Consider the following 16,136-nt stretch of genomic DNA (forward strand, 5'->3'; position numbering starts at 1 on the left):
CCGTCAATTGTAAATTAGGATATAATTAAATTACACGTGGGACTGATATTTAATAAAATAAAATTGAGACCTTAAAATAACTTTCCTTCACGGGTAAACGAGTGGCGCGTGGACTTTGCCGTAACGTGTCTGCTTCAGCTCATACATACCTGTTTCTCTGACCGGCAACGTCTTCTTTTCTCTGTCTTTCTCTCGCTCTTAACCAAACCTTATATTCATTATTCTTACCTACCATTCTTCCCCAACTCTCTCTCTCTCTCTCTCTCCGTGAAATTATCTTTCAAGCCGTAAATCCCAGGAAATGGTTGATTTTGGGGATGAGTTTACAATAGAAAGCTACAGAATTCCTTGGCTTATATGGATCCAGCTCCTTGTGCTGGTCCTCCTTATCTTTCTCCTCTATTGCTTCAGCTTTTTAGCCTCAGATCACTCGGACCGCGCCGGTGCTTCACCGTCTACCAGTCAGCTCGTTTCCCGAGAAACCCAGATAGAGAAGAAGCCGATTCCCAAGAACAATACCACAACAGTCGTTACAAATTGCTTAGAGATTTCCCAGGTGTGGTTTCCATCTCCATTCTTTGCTGTCTTCTTCTTTAACATGTTCTTGTTCCCTGTTTTCCCCCCACCCAACCCAAAATCCTCCCCCCCTTTGTTCCATGTCTCGAACCTTAGATTTCATCCATTTCTGTGAGAATCAGTTATGGATTATCAATTGTCAGTCAAACATGACAGTTTTTTTTTTTTTTTTTTTCAGTTTTTTTCAAATATCTAATTAATCCGCAGAGCATTCCTGCGAAATCATTTGCTAATAATGTTGATTGTTGGGCCTTAGCATTTGAAAAAGATAGAAAGTAGAAGCACAGTGGAGAATCAGTGAAAACTCATTGGCAGCATATCGTAAGATGCAAAACAGCCACTTCTCCTAAACTTTTTGTCCCAAAAAGAAAGAAAAAAAAGCAAATTTCACTGTGAAAGGAAGATGCGTATTGTACACAAAAACAAAAAATTTTAAGGCTTGGAAGGAAGGTTTCGTTAGAAGTAATCTAGTCTATTGAATATACTAATTTGATCCTTGGAAGGAAAGGTATTCCATTCCTTAATACTTTGACAGGCACTATTACTAGCCAAATCACCTGTAAATCTCTCATTTCTTACGAAATACATTAGATAAATACTTTAGAGTTCATCCCATTTTGTTTAGAAATGGTTCACTATCCGTACGGATCCCCTGTTCGAGATCAGGGTAGGGCAACTAGGCCATGGACTCTTTCAGAATTGCTACTCGCACACCAATTTGAATATTTAGAGACTATTAGCAATGTAAAAGATACTACAATCATAATTGATTGTCGAATTTAATTTGTAGACTTAAACCAAGGGATTAATTATAACTGTATATATACTTGGAATGATTTATAATCAACACTTTAATTCAAGATTAATCAATCATGCCCTTAGAGCTTTTGTTGTTTTTTTATGAAGCCAAATTTGTCATGGAGTTACGAGAGATGGCCATCTTTTAAGGTTTTTCCAATGAAAAAAATAGGAAATAAAAAATGAATATTTAAAAGGAAAAGTAAAGAAGAACAGGGCTTTTTTTATTTTGAGCTCAAATCCCACTTGTCGAAAAACAGACTATTGAAAATATTGACGTTGTGGGTACTTTCCTTTTAGCCAAAGTCGATAATAGAAGAAATTGATAGGTAATACATAGGTGTTTAGGGTTTAGAATTGAGAAAAAAAAAAAAAAAAACAGAGAGAGAAACTTTTAAAGAAGAAAACTTGGACCATTGCTTTCTGTGTTCCCTCTGAAATATCATATTTCCTGATTATATATTCATGTATGTATATATAGATTCACCCTAACAGTTTGTAAGATGTTGGCAGGTTGGGGAAAGAGTGATAAAAGGGGAGATAGCAACAAGCACTAGTAGAAGATTAGTGAGAGGAGAAGACATTACAGAAAGGGAGGGGTCATCAGGAACCCCTACATATCATCACCCTTGCGATTATTTCAGGCTGGCTAGATTAGCATTTTTGAAGTGTTTAGGCCTAGACTTCAGCTCTGAGAACTCTTCATCCCCAGAGCAAAGGAGAAGAAAGGAACAGAGGAAGAGAAGAGAAAGCTAATGTACAAAGCCCATAAACAAAACAGAAAAAAAAAAAAAAAAAAAGAAAAAAAGAAAAAAAAGGGAAACTAATGTACAAAATTCTTTCTCCAATCCCTTAATCATTAATGAGAATTTTCCTATTTCGTTTCACAGATTTAAATGTATACAATGATTTTTTTTTTTTTTTTTTTTTATTTTATAGTTATAAATTAAATTGTAGAATTTGATGAGAGGTTGCATTTGTTTCAATGGAGAACCTTTTTTTTTTTTTTTTTTTTTTTTTTTTTTTTTTTTTTTGGGGTTGTGTTCGGTGCGGATAAAAAATTTCAGTCAATTGAAAATGATTTCATGATCAATAACAAATGATAAATCTTATATATAGCATCAATATTTTATAAATATTTTAGTAACGTTAGAAATTGTATTTTTATCTTACAATATTGACGTGATAATCTTAATCAACTGATTGTCTAAATTTGGCAGTCATCGTGGGTGCGAGAGAGCTAACGTGTCCTTCTTTGTTAATAGACGAGATTAGAATACAAATAAGAGTAGAAAACAATTTTGTTACAATGCACAATAACAACGAATAATTCGTAATTGAAAAAAAGAGAGTAAGAGATGAGATTAGAATACAAACAAGAGTATAAAGCATTTGATGTTACTGTGCACAATAACGATGAATAATACGGAATTGAAAAAAGAGAGTAAGAAAATTGAGACACAGATTTATATGGTTTAACAATGTGCTTTGTTCTACGTTCACTTCGCTTACGCTCCGACAATTGGCCAACTATATTAGCATTTTAGTATTACTTTCTATGCCTGAGAGAATATGAGTAACTTGTTCCAACAATAATACATTTGCAATGGTGGATTTTTACCACTAATGAAGGGGAAGATCTAGCAAGGGAAACATGCAGAGAGGGAATGGGAGCAAAAATGTTATCAAAGAATTTGGTTGAAGTGGCCCATCCTGCTACATTAGAGGGGCAAAGATTCGCATTCCTCTATGTTAAGTTTTTAGGGTCGACAAATTCGATGCCAAAACTTACATGGTTGTAAGTTTTAGTCTAGTAGTTAACTCGTTAAAGAATATTATCCAAGACATAATGATAGACTTAAATTCAAGTGGACTGAATTCAACTCAAATTAGAAAACCTATAAGATAAGGTTAAGCCTAATCAATTAAAGAATAAAAAACCAATACGATATGGTTAAGTCTAATAATCAACGTGACAAATCCAGCTACAACAATTTAAATAAAGATAAAACCTAAAATATATAGAAAGTTCAAAATCAAACTTATTAGTATGTAGAAAATGGTAGATCGATTTTACAATATTCAAATTTAAATCTGAAATAATGTAATCCTTAAACCATGTATAAATAAATAAATAATCAAATTTTCACATCTTTATCTTATCCTTTTTCTTAAAAGACGTCTTATTACATAAGAAGTGGCAGGTGAAACAATAACCCCACCGTTGGCCACCGTCGCACAAAAAAAGCAGAAAGAAGAAGAAGAAGAAGAAGACATGGAGAGTTCGACAGAGGAGCAAAGAAATAGAGAAGAAACATATAATTTGTACAGCCCTTGCTACTTCTTTGAACAAGTCATCAAAGCTTTTCTCAAGTGCCTTGGTCAAGACTCCACTACAACTGAAGATCCTCCTTTACATGCAGAAAGAGAGACGAAAGCCACAGTAAATCTCTCTCTCTCTCTCTCTCTCTCTCTCTCTCTCTCTCTCTCTACACACAAAGTAAAAGAGATCACAGAGATTAAAGTTTAATGTGTTTATAATATATGAATGCAGGAAGATCATCAGTTTGCAGTGAACGCCACAAGGTCATCAATGGCTTCAAGAAGGCCACCAAGACCACCAATAAGCTCCGGGGGAGGTGGTCAAATCAATCAATCTTCATCTTAAATTAATCATGCTAGCTAATTTAGGGTCTGAAACAGTACTAGCTAGGATCTTTTTCATGATTCTCAACTGGGCCTCATGGTTTTGTATGCTTTCTATATGCCAAGGAATATATCAGTAATTAGATTTTACTTTTACTATTTAATGTTAAATTACGTGATGTTTTCAACTTCCATTGTTGTTTTAATTTGTTTTCCAACTGAGGTAAGAGTTATAAGCATCAAACGAAAAGGAGTTATATATATATTTATTGTTAATACGAAAGTGGAAGAGATTTGTATGTTCAAATTATTTTTTTATAAATAGAGTCATATATAATTAAATGAATTAAAGAAATATATAATCAAAGAAAATACGAAAGTGGAAGAGATTTGTATGTTCAAATTATTTTTTTATAAATAGAGTCATATATAATTAAATGAATTAAAGAAATATATAATCAAAGAAAAGATTTTGACATGTAAATGTAATCATAGGCCAAAAAAGATGTAGTTAAAGAAAAAACTTTGACGTGTAGATATAAATCATAGACCGAATCATTTTAATTTTATGTCGAATACAGATCGAATTTAAACAAGCAAGTTATCAAACGAAGTGAATTATAATTGCTAAGGATCTATCCAATCTTCAATCTTCTTAGAGCATTCCCATCAAACTCTTTATTTTGAAAGTTTCACTAAATTTTAGAGAAAAATCAAAATTTACTTCATGTAGCAAGCTCTTTACTCTTTCCTCAAAATAGGTTATGTCATAAACCCTCTCTAAATTTGGCTCACAAATTTCACGAGCTATTCAAATTTTTTTTTTTTTTTCGTTTTTTAGAATTCCTATGTTCTTTTGTACTTTTTTTTTTCTTTTCTCATTTGTTAGGAGTGGTTGCTTAAAATTAATAAAAAATTAATATTTAATTAAAATAAAAAAAAAATTTAAAAAATGTAGCGTAAAAAGTTTATTAAAGGTAATAGTTAAACTAATAAAAATAAATTTTTTAACTAAAATTTGATTAAAATTTAAAAAATTTGTTGGGATGCTCTTATAGCTTCGAGAGAAGTAGAAGAAGCTGTCGTACGCAGAAGGCAAAAAGCCACGTGTGAGAGAACCGTATAGCAGACTGCCATCTGCCGGAGCAGCATTTCATGTTGGCGAAAAATCTTATTTTACCCTTGCTTTTTCACAACTTGAAAGACTGCAATTTTCATGACAAGGGTAAAATGGGAAGAAATGTTAGAAATATTATACCTGCCAATAGGGGTGGGCGTCGGTTCGGTAGACGGTTAAGTCGGTTAATTCGGTCGGTTAACTGACTTTTATCGAAATGCAGTCGATGAATTTATTTCGGTTAAGCGGTTAATAGGTGGTCAGTTAAGTCAGTAAAGCAGTTAATAGGCGGTCGGTTAAATCGGTTAACATTCGGTTAAAATGGGTAATGAAACGACGTTGTTTTGATTTTTTTAAATGAAAAGGAAAAGGAAAAGAAAAAAAAAAAAAGATCAAACGTTTTGTTCTTACTAAAACGACGTCGTTTCGTTTTATGTCGGTTCAGTTAATCGGTCGGAATAGAATGCGGTTCGGTTCGGTTACCGCTTAAAAGGCGGTTCGGCTCAGCTCGGTTGCCAATCCAGCTTTCGGAATAAAATTGTATACCGACTACCGAACCGAAATTAGTCAATAGACGGTCAATGACGGTCCAGTTCAATTCGATAAACGGTCAGTAAGCGATTAGGCGGATAATTTGTCCACCCCTACCTGCCAAAGATGGACGTAGCCAAAAGCCTGGATGGGACACGGACACGGACACGTGAGCATCAGAAAAATAAATGGAGGGGAGGGGGAGGGAATTACAAAACAAAACAGGGGAGGCTTAAGTCTTGTCGTCATACCCTTGTTAAGGAGTTCTTCGTTTTTCTCTACCAAACCGCATAGAATCTCTTTTTATCGAATAATGAGTTCCTGTTTTTTACGTGCCTCGACACAGACAACGATGTCAGTCCATTAAAGTAGCCCTCACCCATCCGACCTACCATGTATTCTTGTGTATTATTATTATTTATTACTCAGCAAATCTTTTCAAATATCGCTTTATTATTATAATTATTATGAGTTTTATAGTCTCATATCAAATCACTTGGAATTCTAATTTTTACAAATTTTACACTTTTTATCCCTCTTTTAAATTGATCAATCAGCCTATTTTTCAGCAGAGATGTCGCCACATGTTTTTCTTTTTCTTTTTTTTAAAGGGAAAAATACATTTCTTCCGTAAGTTTGATTATTTTTTTTGCTAATGTATTTTAACAAAACTTTTAATTTTTTTTTTCTTCGTGTAAGCACTTCATTAATTATTTATGTATTCTTCGGTAGAAATTATTGAAAAGACTTATGCCTCTAAAAGATTTTTTTTTTTTTAAAAAAAAAACAACTGACAAACAAAGGGATGGCCTAGCCACTCCATTTGACCGAAATGAGATGACATGGCCAATAGGAATGGTTAGGCCATCTCCAATGAGCCAAATAGGAACAACTTCTTTTAGGGCATTTTGAGAATTAATACATGTATAGGACAATTTTAAAAATTTTGTACTAAAAAATGCACGTGCAGCACACATGAGCCATTTAAGACAAAAATGGCTAATGAAAAACTCTTTTGAGATATATTCCAATCTTTTAAACATCAAAGCTAAAAGTAATAAAGTGATAAAACTTTAAGAGAATAAAATTTATTTTTCCCTTTTGTAAATGTCAAACTGCCTACACGTTTTCATGGGATCAAAAACACTTTTGACACCATATTTTGAAAATCCAATTATGTCAAAATAAAGAAAATTAAAAAAAGAACAAAAAAAGCTGAAAAAGAAAAAATTGCAGCAAAGAAAGAAAAAGAAAAACACGCGGCAACACCTCGATTAAAAAATCAACGAAAAACTAGAAGAAAATATCTATTTGACAAAAAAGTAAAATATATACAGTTAATTTGCGAAAAAAAATTACAATCCAATGAATGATTTGATAAGAACCTCAAACAATTGATATTTTTTCTTTATCTTTATCTTTATGGCCTGTGTTCACACTTCACATCTCAACTTTCAAGCTTTTGTGAAAATACTCACAGGAGCAATAGTTCCAAAATAATTCCCTACCATTCTGCTTTAGAATGTCTAACAAATTGACACATAAACATGAAATTGCTACTCTTTCCTTTTAATTTCATCCTAGAAACACAGGCTCCCATGATTAATCAGTTGGAAACTTCTCAGCCACTCTGAAGCTTTTGTCTCACCCTCGTATGGTATTCCTTTATCATACTAATATTACTGCAATTTCCTGTCCTAAACCATGGGCATGCAATGCAAAAGGTCTATTGCAATGATATCCAATAGGCCTCCAGCAAACAAACATGCTTCATTTCAGCTATTGTTGACATAAATTTTACATCTTTTCTTGCCCCCACCTCTACCCTGTTTATTTCCAACCAGTTTCTCCCACTTTCCATCTCTTTATATAAGCATGACATCTTTCTGCAATACATCATCCTAACCCTCAACCATCATGGAATCAACGAGAACAAGTCTATTGCCAATTATTTCTCCATGATGGCTACAGAATATAATGTTATCTAATCTTACTGACTAGAAAACTGCAATTAATCTTTCTCAACTTCAGATGAATTCAACATGATAAAAATTGAATCTAGTTTCACAGGCATAATAAGCTTGCATTCTGATGCCACATTAAGGTCATAACTACCTGAACCTGACGATCACAATCAACCATGCAAGGAATCTAACATTTCATATGCTGTAAACCTTCAAAAATTCCATCAAAAAAGGAAAGAAATAACTTCAGTCAGGCTCAAGATAACTTGAATGACAAGAGACCACAGCATATTTCTGTCCACAGAGTTCAAAGAAAACTTAAATCGTCAAGGACTCAAGGTACATGCATTGACAAAGGCTACAAGCCTACAACAAAGTTTCTGCAAGTACCAATAGAGATTAAAGAAATCAAAGGCTACTTCTATCCCCTTTACATCATAGGTCTATAGTCTAACACCCTGAAAGATAAAACCTCAACAACTATACTAATTGAAGACAGTTGAATTAGGATTGAGGGAAAATTAAAAGGAGAGAAAAAAAAAAAAAAGGAAAGATATGTACAAATTTAGACATGTTTGATGTTTATCACTGTTAAGCTCACAAGTCCTAGGGTCTACCGCTTAGCTCGGTTAGTGAAATAGTTGAGGGCCAACCTAGAAAATCGGGTGAGAGTGAAAAGCATTTGCAGGATGGCACGACCCTTCACAATTCCCTCCCTAATACCCCTTGCAGTTCTAGCCAGCACTGGTACTGTTTCCTCAGTTCTCGGGGTGGCTACCTCCTGCAGCGAAGCTAATCAAGTAAAGACGAAGTAAAATTCGTTGCTCCAAATCCATTGAAGAACTCACATTAAACCATGAAAAGCTACAGAAGACATAGATAACCTGATGGAGCCATGTTTGTTAACCGGCGCAACCGCTCCTCAGCTACGCGAACAGCCCGAGTGGAGCTTCTAACACCTTGTGTAATCTCCTGGCTGCACAACAATCAACAAACAAGTGGATTTTAAACATTATATACAAAGTAGAGGTTAAAAAAACAAAAAAAGATTAGCAGAAGTGTGTGTTATCTATGGTGCTAACCCCAAATCACTGAGCTCCATTGTTAGGTCACTGATCTCCATGCCAGACAACCGAACAGCAGCCATTGTGTCAGGAAGCTCTTCCCTTGTAACGTCCATCAGCTTTTCTACTGATTCCGCGGCTCTCTTGAAAGCCTTCCATATGCCACATTGGTCACGTGGATACATAAATATCAAATAAAAGGGAACATTATCTAAACGAAGAAATTTTTTCAAGATTACATACCAGAAGAGTCGGTATTGCAGAGCAAAAGAGCCAGGTCGCTGAAACTGCAGCCTACAAAAGAAATACACATCTACTAGAATCACCACATGTTATCAGCAAAAAAAACTCTAAGGTTCTGTTGTTTCATCGTAAAACGTTTTCAGCTGAAAATATTTTTTGAAAAAACTAATGATTTTCCGGTGTTTAGCTATGTCACCTTTGAAATGTTTTTCCTGTAAACATTTTTTCGTTATGATTCACACTGAAATTTTTTTCCGGTTTGCGGGGGTAGCTTCGATGGGAATTGATGCCAGTGGGAGAGAGAGTGGCATGTGCCATGGTGTAGGTATTTACTGGAAGTTTGGAACAGAGTGTTTGAAGAGAGGATCTATGGATGGAAAATGTTTTACGCCTTAAAAAAATGTAACCCATTTTACGAAAAACAATAGAGTGTCTTACGCTTGATGAAAAATGTTAGGGTTACCAAGTTTTTCAAGCACAGGCCAAATACCAGAAACTGCTGAAAATGTTTTTAGTCAAAGACTCAAAGCAAACAGAGCCTAAGTTGAGAAAGCCTCCGAACGTATAAAGTAAGTTCTTTAAGAAGCAATTCCATCAGAGCCAATGTATGATATTCCTCCTAATATGATTTTGAAGAAATTAAAAAACCCAGAATCATCATCAACAAGCTTTCACACCATATAATTCATCCTTCTAAATGCCCCTTCCACCGTTCTACGTAAAAACTATAACTCCTCCAGACAATTGATCGATAATAGGCTAATGTCTCGGAGCATCCCTAGTGAGATCTCCAAATTTTCTCCAAATTTTAGCTAAACAATCTACTTTTGATATTTATCTATCACTTTTAACAAACTACATACACCAAACTCTCCAAATATTTCTCTATTTCAACTAAATATTAATTTTTTATTGGTTTGGAGCAACCACTCCTAACAAAGAGGAGAGAAAAAAATGAAAAGCGAAGGGAAATGAGAGAAATTATAAAATATTCAATAGCGCGTGAAATTTGTGAGCCAAATGTGGAGTGAAATTCTGACAAAAGAGAAAATAGAGAAATTATAGAGAGTTTGTTGAAATGGAGAGCTCAGTAGGAATGCTCTCGGTCTACTGCACCAAGACTGAAACCTTAAAGAATCAAAAAACCCATTTTCGCCAACAAACATGAAAAGCGTTTGAATTGTCTAGATTGAACAACAAGATGTAGATAATTTTCAGTGAACTTGTCTACCTTGTTCAATTTAATCGAAATTAATTAAAACGAACAAAAAAGCAATACCACGCAAGCAACGAACTGGAGCACGAGGATGTGACGGTGGGTGAGGTTCCACTGGGTGAGCTGAAGCGAAGAGGATCCGAGGGTCGATGTGTAATGCGACGGGACCGACGGCTCAGATGCTGCGGTTGCATTGTACTCCGCTTGTTTCGACAGAGACGCGAACCGACCGACCGGTTTCCGAAGATCGCACTGACGACGCGAGTCGATGTTAATGGGGGAGCTGTAATTTTGGCAGTTAGGTTTCATTGCAGCGCACGAGAAGCGCAATTTCAGTGCACAGAACATTGCCGCTCTGACTCTCTCTCACTGTGTCCTCGCAATCTCCGAGATGGTGAGGGAAGGACGTGTACTCGTGTAGACTAGTGAACGGCAGTACGGTCATCGGGGAAGTAGAAGCATCTCCTGGGCCGTTATCGGTTCGTGATTTGTCCATCATGCTACCCGCCCTTTTGGGCTTTTAAGGGCCCACAAACTTTCTACTTGCTTTTCGCTTGTGTTTGGCCTTTTGGATTTGCCCAAGAAAATCGTTATGCTTCTCTCTCTTCCGAGGGTTCGTTTGAAATTGTGATTTCAGAAGTAAAAAGTATGATTTTAAACTAAATCACAAAAAATGAATCGTTTGAAAATTGTGTTTTTAAAAAATTGTGATTTGAAAATGCAAAAAATTATTTTTTCAAATCGTATGAAAAATGATACTTTTTTGAAAACGTAAAATTTTATAAGCTAACCTGCGATTTCAAAAGGCCAAACTGCGATTTTACTAAATACTTAATTGCATTTTAAAAAATCACTTTTTGAATCGAACGTTTAAAATCGCTATTTTTAAATCGTACTTTTTAAAATTACAAAACCAAATGGACCCTTAATAAAATGTTAGATAATAGTTTTGATTTTTTTTTTTTTTTTTTTTTTTTAGAAAAGTACATAAACCCCTCAAACTACTACCTAATTGACAAATGTTCCTTCCAAATTTTCAATTGGAATAAATGTCCCCCCAAACTACAAAAAGTTGCCAGTATTCCCCAAGGCTAGCTAACAAACAAAAATAACCTTAAATTTTTTTCAATAAGACAAAAATAACCCAATAAATTCAATAAAAAAATGATTTTTTTAAATAAAAATTCCACCCTATTTTTTATTTTTTTTAAAAAAATAGTTTGGTTTTTTATATAATTTTTAATTTTATTAAGTGTATTTTCATCATTGGGGGACATTGACAATTTTTAATAGTTTGAAGGGATACTGTTCCAATTGAAAGTTTGGAGAGACATTATCAATTGGATAGTAATTAGATGATGGTAAGTGGACTTTCTCCAAATTTTTTTGAGAAATGCTACACTTCTCAAAAATTCTCTCCGAAATTTGCTTCTAAATGATGTGTCACAATCTTATGTAATTTATTATTTTGAAAAATGTGTCACCATCTCATAGGATTGTGACACATCATGAAGCAAATTTTGGAGAAAGATTTTGAGAAATGTAGCATTTTTTTTTTTTTTTTTTTTTGTGTGTTATATCCTATATTCACCAATGGGGTTGTAAGCCCATATCCAATATCCACCTAATTGGGCCCTAAGCCCTCATCTCAGGAAGTCCAACTCAAGCTAAGACATTTAGCAAACCTAACCAATTTATTAAAACAGTTACAAAAATCGGCGAGCCAATTTATTAAAATCGGCCTAAATTATTTTTAAAATCATTTAAAATATGTCATAATATAACTATTAAATGCTAGGCTTTTCAAAAAAAAAAAAAAAAAATCAAAATTTAAGTTTCCAACTGACCACCATTCCATCACCCTATGCCTTCTTTTACTACAACAATAAATTACATAAGGTTGTGACACATCACTTGATAACCAAATTTTTGAGTATTTTTTAATGAAAATTAGTATTTCTCTATTTGTTTTGTACCAAAAATAACCACATAATGACAACAAACATCCACCACAATATATATATATATATATATATATATATATATATATATATATATATATATATATATATAAAAATGGAAGAAAAAAACAGATGTTAGCAAACAAATAAGAAAGCTAATGAGTCGCTTCTAACTATATGTTTAATGCAGAATAAGAGATGTATTAACTTATTAGGAATTTAGTAATTTAGTAGTTTATTTCATAATGTAATAGTTCTATTCATCGGTTATCTTTTATTCACGTATTTCATTTCATCTCCACTTCTATCATATATCCGTTTGTACAAGGAGGAAGTTCATTAATAAGAATATGTAAAAAACTTATTATTATTCAACTCTTGTAGTTGTCTTAAGAGGTGTCAGGTTTATCGAACTATCATAAATTTATTTATTATGTGCCTGAAAACTTAAGCTTGTAACAATTAATGACAAAACAAAATGATGAGTACTCATGAGATTACTGTAGACTATTCTAACTTAGAATGAAGTCCTTAAAATCTTGTATAGTCAATTCTATAACTCCTACATTATGATCGATGAACATAGTAATTACATGAAATTACCTTCTTTTTCCTAATAAAAAATGGTAGGAATGGGCGACCGAATCGGTAATTTTACCTAAGTGTGATCATGATAGCACTTGTCATCTGGGCATCGCTTAAGAGAGATTTAGACCGTAGAAAATGCAAGTGTTTTCTCAAGACCAATCGAGCCATAACTTAACACCAACCCCACTAAATGATCTAGCAGCACTCAAACCAATAGACACAAGCGCTTCCCATTATGAAATTCGACTTTAGTATCTGTCCCCAACTGCGACAACCCAAATGCTACTGCACCACACCCCGTGGTTGTTTACACAAGATTAAAAACTGGCCTGGATCATAATTCTTATTAATTTTGGAGGAGGTCCAAAACCCTACAAATTAAATAGACCTATTTCCATAATCCCTCAATATAATACAAAAGATATATCAAGTCATTGTTTAGGGTCGCTCGAGCTTTTATAAATGGATATGCTCTTTTTCACTATGGGTCAAATTTTTTTATCCCCTCATGAACTATCATAGTATTTGGACCAAGGGCAACTCAAGTTGTCGAAATTTATCCATGTGTTGGTTCAGTATAATCCTTGTGTGATCACTTCTACATACAATTAAATTAAGGTTTCTCTTCATAATAATAATAATAAATAAATAAAAAACCAAATCACTTATATAAAATGTAATAATATACTTTTAGATGCGTGCCTGTGTAACTTACCTATCGAAGATTTAAAAAAGAAAAAAGCCAGCATTAGTGTATATATATATATATATATATGATATCATTTGACATCAAAGCTTTAAAAATTTCTTTGGTATAAAAAAAAAACAAACAAACTTTAGAAATGCCGTCCTTATAAAAGTACATTCCTCAATAGATTCTCTTCAGTTTTTCTTATACCACTAAAATAATATTTTTAATTTTTTTTCCTTTTCAGAAACACTCTCTCTCTCTCTCTCTCTCTCTCTCTCTCTCTCTCACACACATCTCCCCTCTCTCTCGTCTTTGTCTCTCATCAGTGTTTTTGGGTCGAAGATTTCATGGATTTTTTTTGTTTGTTCAATCATTTGATCTTGATATGAGTTGGTTTTGGTGACCGACTGAGGGCCGAAAAGGTTGGTAAAAAAAATGGTGTCTTCCTAGTTTTAATTTGGTTGCAAAAGGTGAAGAAGGGGAATAAATTGTATATGGGGAAGTGTGAAAGGAGAGATAATAATTTTTTTATGATTATAGTATTGCATTTGGTAGTTACAGTGCTACTCAATGAATTGGATAGCACTATAACTACTCAATGGTTTAGGGAACCCGGTGTTGGTGTTTTTTGATTTTTTTTTTTTTTTAAATTCCTTATATTTAGGGAAGGGTACCATATACCTGTAAGGTATCTCTGCTAAGGCCGACTATATATGAGAACATATATACTTGAATATAGATGAGTTACTCACCTACCAAAATCTTAAAATAACGAAAAACAATAATAACGATAATAAAAAAGAAGCTAATTAACATCAATATATCATCAATATCAATAGTCAATACCTAATCCTTAAATAATCAGGATATTGGTGATCAAAAGGCTTTTGGTGATGAAGACAAAATTTATTATTTATTATTTTATTAATTAAACGGTAGCACTTTTTTGTGACAATTACGTACACAGCATCATGTTACCATAAACTTAATTATGCAAGCTAGCTTGGTCAATCATTGTTAAACAATTTATTGCACTTTTCTGTGACAATTGCCTACACAACATCATGTTTTATATCATAGATCGAGCAATATATAAAGCAACATATAAATTAACAACTTATATTATATATACATTAATGGTGAAATGCTGATAATAATGTATGTATAATAGAAATAAATTCGATCTAATCCATCCCGATCTTATCAAGACAGATTAAACTGTAACCATGTTTGTTAATGATTTTGTTTTTTTTTTGTTTTTAATTTATGTTCGATCTCAAGTTAAAGACATTATCAAACGACCCAAAACACAAAAATTAATTTCACTTTTAAATCATATCAAAATACATTTTTTCAAATAAAAAAACACATTAACAAACGTACATATCCTAAGGTCGTCGTCAAAATCTACGCTAGCTTGCCTATAATTAGGTACCTAGCTTAGGTGATATTTTTAGGTTTGGACTTTGGATGCTTCTCTTCACCAATATTCTGATATCTTAAGCTATTCCAACCACATGTTTATGTATTTTAGCATGTCTTTGCAAGCAAGAACACACACAAGGCCAGGTTAGATCCAGATTCTTTCCACATTTGTCAAACCCTTTGTTTCTTTATTGTGGATTTCATAAAATACTTTTATATATATGATTGGAAGAACCCATAAAAAAAATTACCAGTTTTTATATTAAGCCCTAGACTAGCTTGCAAGCGACAGCAGGTTAGAGACGGTTTCAGTATATATATATATATATATGTACGTTAATTTAATAAGATTTATATATGAACAGGTAAAGGTAAGCCATTTGTCACAAGCCTGTTGAGTGGCCGTAGCTTGCGTTATACATATATTAATCAATTAATTAATTAATTTAAAATAGGCTTTGAATTTTGAAACGCTGCGCATTACGTGATCAATATATGAACCAAGCAAGCAATTAAAAGAATTTCAATAAAGAAGAACAATGCATGCGAGCAAGCGTGAGAAAGATGACGTGCCTGCGTGTAAGTGTATGAGAATATATATATATATATATATATATATATAGCCTATTCACTGTTTAAAGCTAGCTAGCTTCTATACTTGAGTACGTGATTGCTAGCTTTGTGGTTTAGATAGATGAGATCGATCTAGCTGAATTGCAAATTACAATATTAGTAGGAAGAGATTGAATATTAACAAAAGTAATTATAGAAAAATAGGCAACACGAAAAATTAATTGATCGATGGAGAAAATGAGAGAGAAAGCATGCATAGGAATTTAGAGTATGGCACGGTGGTGAAAGATTATATTTTTTAGAACACGGATGAAATGGTGGCTAAAGGTGATATTCTTAATTCATATCATAGGACGTGTTTTAAATAACTTTTCTTCTTAGCCGCTTAAGAAAAAAAAAATGTAAACTACGTACTTAAACACGCCATACATGTCAGCCTAATTGACATGATCAGTTTAATAAATTAAAGAGTATGATTACTCTTTAAATATATTTGGTAGGTAAATGCCTAGACCATACAAGTAAAAGTTGCGACCCAGACAATTAGATCTAAAAAAACAACAAAAGAACAAAAATAAAAGTAAAATTGTTTGGATTGTCAGTAATAATTTAGTAATAGTTCTTATTGATGAAAATTTCACACTTTCACACCATCCTTTGAAATTGTTCTAATCAACAAATATTGTTTGCTCCTTAATTTCCTATATATCCTGTTCCTGTCCACATCAAACCGCCTTTCCACC

The 16,136-nt window shown here is 33.2% G+C and overlaps 3 protein-coding genes across 4 annotated transcripts; 2 read left to right on the forward strand and 1 right to left on the reverse strand.

Annotated features, from left to right (window-relative positions):
• Positions 1-204: 204 nt before the first annotated feature.
• Positions 205-2,341, forward strand: LOC133857403 (uncharacterized). The gene is made up of 2 exons (XM_062292664.1): positions 205-556; positions 1,888-2,341. The coding sequence occupies exons 1-2, from the start codon at positions 302-304 to the stop codon at positions 2,128-2,130; spliced, it is 498 nt and encodes a 165-aa protein (XP_062148648.1). The 5' UTR covers positions 205-301; the 3' UTR covers positions 2,131-2,341.
• Positions 2,342-3,616: 1,275 nt separating this feature from the next.
• On the forward strand, positions 3,617-4,141 carry LOC133856939 (uncharacterized). Its single transcript, XM_062291998.1, has 2 exons — positions 3,617-3,817; positions 3,929-4,141. The coding sequence occupies exons 1-2, from the start codon at positions 3,650-3,652 to the stop codon at positions 4,040-4,042; spliced, it is 282 nt and encodes a 93-aa protein (XP_062147982.1). The 5' UTR covers positions 3,617-3,649; the 3' UTR covers positions 4,043-4,141.
• A 3,809-nt stretch (positions 4,142-7,950) lies between these two features.
• LOC133857622 (uncharacterized) lies at positions 7,951-10,619 on the reverse strand. 2 transcript variants are annotated; one of them, XM_062292892.1, is made up of 5 exons: positions 10,219-10,618; positions 8,940-8,990; positions 8,715-8,848; positions 8,517-8,608; positions 7,951-8,424 (listed from the first exon to the last, which is right to left on the reverse strand). In XM_062292892.1, the coding sequence occupies exons 1-5, from the start codon at positions 10,501-10,503 to the stop codon at positions 8,246-8,248; spliced, it is 741 nt and encodes a 246-aa protein (XP_062148876.1). In that variant the 5' UTR covers positions 10,504-10,618; the 3' UTR covers positions 7,951-8,245. The 2 variants fall into 2 exon arrangements, with proteins under 2 accessions (XP_062148876.1, XP_062148877.1); XM_062292893.1 differs by having other exon boundaries at positions 8,256-8,413; positions 10,219-10,619.
• Between the last annotated feature and the right edge of the window lie 5,517 nt (positions 10,620-16,136).

Source organism: Alnus glutinosa, chromosome 14 (genome assembly GCF_958979055.1).
Source record: "Alnus glutinosa chromosome 14, dhAlnGlut1.1, whole genome shotgun sequence".
NCBI classification, from domain to species: Eukaryota; Viridiplantae; Streptophyta; class Magnoliopsida; order Fagales; family Betulaceae; genus Alnus; species Alnus glutinosa.

Bases quoted from the DNA above. Each gene is read 5' to 3' on its own strand.
- LOC133857403 (XM_062292664.1), top strand. From the start codon at position 302: ATGGTTGATTTTGGGGATGAGTTTACAATAGAAAGCTACAGAATTCCT. The intron at 557-1,887 runs GTGTGGTTTCCA...AGATGTTGGCAG, and splicing joins ATTGCTTAGAGATTTCCCAG to GTTGGGGAAAGAGTGATAAA.
- LOC133857622 (XM_062292892.1), bottom strand. From the start codon at position 10,503: ATGTTCTGTGCACTGAAATTGCGCTTCTCGTGCGCTGCAATGAAACCT. The intron at 8,991-10,218 runs GTATTGCTTTTT...TTTCTTTTGTAG, and splicing joins TCCAGTTCGTTGCTTGCGTG to GCTGCAGTTTCAGCGACCTG. The intron at 8,609-8,714 runs GTTAGCACCATA...ATTGTTGTGCAG, and splicing joins ATGGAGCTCAGTGATTTGGG to CCAGGAGATTACACAAGGTG.
- LOC133856939 (XM_062291998.1), top strand. From the start codon at position 3,650: ATGGAGAGTTCGACAGAGGAGCAAAGAAATAGAGAAGAAACATATAAT. The intron at 3,818-3,928 runs GTAAATCTCTCT...ATATGAATGCAG, and splicing joins AAAGAGAGACGAAAGCCACA to GAAGATCATCAGTTTGCAGT.